General features: G+C 63.4%; 1 protein-coding gene across 31 annotated transcripts in view; it reads right to left on the bottom strand.

Moving 5' to 3' along the window:
• LOC113211774 (calcium/calmodulin-dependent protein kinase type II alpha chain) overlaps positions 1 to 2,298 on the bottom strand; it is a 92,015-nt gene that overhangs the window by 30,335 nt on the left and 59,382 nt on the right. For all 31 annotated transcript variants that reach the window (XM_052263894.1, XM_052263899.1, XM_052263897.1 and 28 more), the window contains exon 2: positions 165 to 259. In XM_052263894.1, coding sequence (XP_052119854.1) covers positions 165 to 259 — 95 coding nt within the window. The remainder of the gene's footprint in view (positions 1 to 164; positions 260 to 2,298) is intronic.

The following is a 2,298-nucleotide window of genomic DNA, read 5'->3' on the forward strand; positions in this document are numbered from 1 at the left end:
AGGGGGAAGGGGGGGGGTCGGAGAAGAGAGATGATCGCTCCATTACCCCCACGGAAACAATTTGCCTCATCAACAAAAAAATCCTTAAAGAAACTAAGAAAAGTCAAAGGTGAAAAGAAGAAAGATTTTAAAAACAGCGCAACATAAAAAGCGAGCACACTCACCTCTGGCAGACAACTTCTTCGTGTTGATAATTTTGGCGGCAAACTCGAGACCGGTGGACTTTTGGACACATCGTCGCACCACCGAGAAAGCTCCTCTGTAAACAGGAGAGAAGATCCACGTTAGTGACATGTCGAAGAGTCGAAGAGGACGGCCGTGACAAACGCGCAGGGGTAGGCGACTCCCCCCCCCACCCCCTCCAGCCTCCTCTCTACACCACACACTTACTAGACTAGCAAAGACCGTGCGGTCAGACGGACGGAGTGCTGGGGGCGGCTGGGGGCGAGGCGGAGCTGGGGCGGAGCGAGAGCGAACCGCCCCAGCAGGGCTCTCCACCACCCTAAAGCCGCTAATGACTTCAGGCCAGCCGAGCGACACTCTCCCGCTCTCCCTCTCCGTCTTCTGCTCTGGCGCCAAAATTTAAATCCGTCGACCATCGCTTTTGCTAACTTCTCGGCCGTATCGATCCGGACTTCCCCGATGTTAATTTGGCAGGGTGCGCGGGGGGTCGGGTTAGGTCACACAGCAGAAGCCAATCAGCCAGGGGCGGGGCGGGGCGGCCCAAAGTGCGCGCACCGGAGTGCACTCCACTCGGCTCTCCAGAGCGTATTGACAGTCGGGCGCGCGGCTGCGAGCGCCTGCGAGCGGCTCACGGTACGAGCGGCTTTGAAGCAGCAGCGGCCCCGCTCCCCGCTCAATACACTCCAGCAGCTCCTCCAGCCCGACCACCGATATGGGAAGGCTCCTCCGCGCTGTCCACGCGAGCAGGCGGGCGGGCAGCGACGTGCCCCCGCACACCCCACCCCCCACCTACGACCCTTCTGGCCGACTCGTAAAATGTCATCCGACAGCAGCGGCAGCGACTTCGCTTTCGCAAGCGCGCCAGAGGAGAAAAAACATAGAAGGGGAAAAAAAGCAGACGGGGCGGAAGGGAAGATAATAGAAAAGCGACGGTGTAAGACTCCGGCCGGCGGACACGTCGAGGCAGCCGCGTCCATTACCATCGTCATCATCGTCATGATCAGGGAGAAAATTAAGGGAGCGCTGGGCGCGCGGGCGGCGGCCATCAGAGGGGACCGGGGGGACCGGAGGGGACGGCAAACGCCAAAAAGCTCTTCGGCGAAAAAGTGGGGCGAGCCCCCGCCGTCAGAATTAATTTGTCGAGTTGAGCTCTTTCCACAGAGCGGAGGGGGCGGGAGCAGCGTGGCGGCCATGTGCGGGAGTGAAGGAGGAGGGTGGAGAAGGGAGGGGGAGGAGAGGGCGCGGACCAGTCCATAGGACGACACATTTCTACTATATTTCTGGCGCGTCCCGTCGCTCTCGCCGTCACGCGGGCCGGGGCGGGGCCGCACGGGCGGCGGTCCCGTAGGGAGCAGCCCCACACCCCGCCCCACCCCCAGCCTCCGGGCCCCGGCCGGCTCAGAGGCCTCTGGTCCTGGTCTGGTCTCATCGATTGCAGTGTCATCTTCGGCAAATGCATTGAAGTGAAACGAGGGGGACATGGAGCGGGACCAGCGGGACTTTTGATGGCGCCGGCGCCACAATGCCAGCCCCGCCCCCGGTCAGTCATCCAGGCGCGGGCGCGGGCGGGACGACCGGAGGGGGAGGGTCCCCGTCAGGGGCGCGAGATCCAGGGCTACGACTTCTGAAACAGAAAACCAGCACGGCGGATACGACCGGATGGGGCCGCGCCGGATCCCGTGGGCTCAGAGAGAAGTGCGTTTGCATAAAGAGCGCACCACCTTGGGGAGAGTTACACCCCCGCTCTCCTGCCCGAAGGGACTTCTCTCTCGAAGGGGCTCTCCAAGGCACGAGGCACTCGCATTCGAGACGGGCCGGAGATGCAAGCTTTATCATCGGGGATCAGTCGGCCCAGCGGCCGGGTACAAACGTTTCACATGCGACAGACTGGCCCGGCTGCTGTACGGCGGGCCGAGCGCCGCCAGCGCGGCCGGGCACGGGACGGGCTCGCCATCAGGATGAACACGGCCCGGGGGAAATCTATGCAAGCTGAATCTCGGAGCAGCGTGAGCGGGCGCGAGAGAGGGCCCCCTCCCTCCCAGCCACCCCGCTCGTCCAGTGCGTCCGCACAGGTAGTGGGGCGGGGCGGGGCGGGGCGGGGCGGGGCCCCGTACT

The sequence above is a fragment of the Frankliniella occidentalis genome, unplaced genomic scaffold, assembly GCF_000697945.3.
Source record: "Frankliniella occidentalis isolate FOCC.00 unplaced genomic scaffold, Focc_3.1 Scaffold15, whole genome shotgun sequence".
Lineage (NCBI taxonomy): Eukaryota > Metazoa > Arthropoda > Insecta > Thysanoptera > Thripidae > Frankliniella > Frankliniella occidentalis.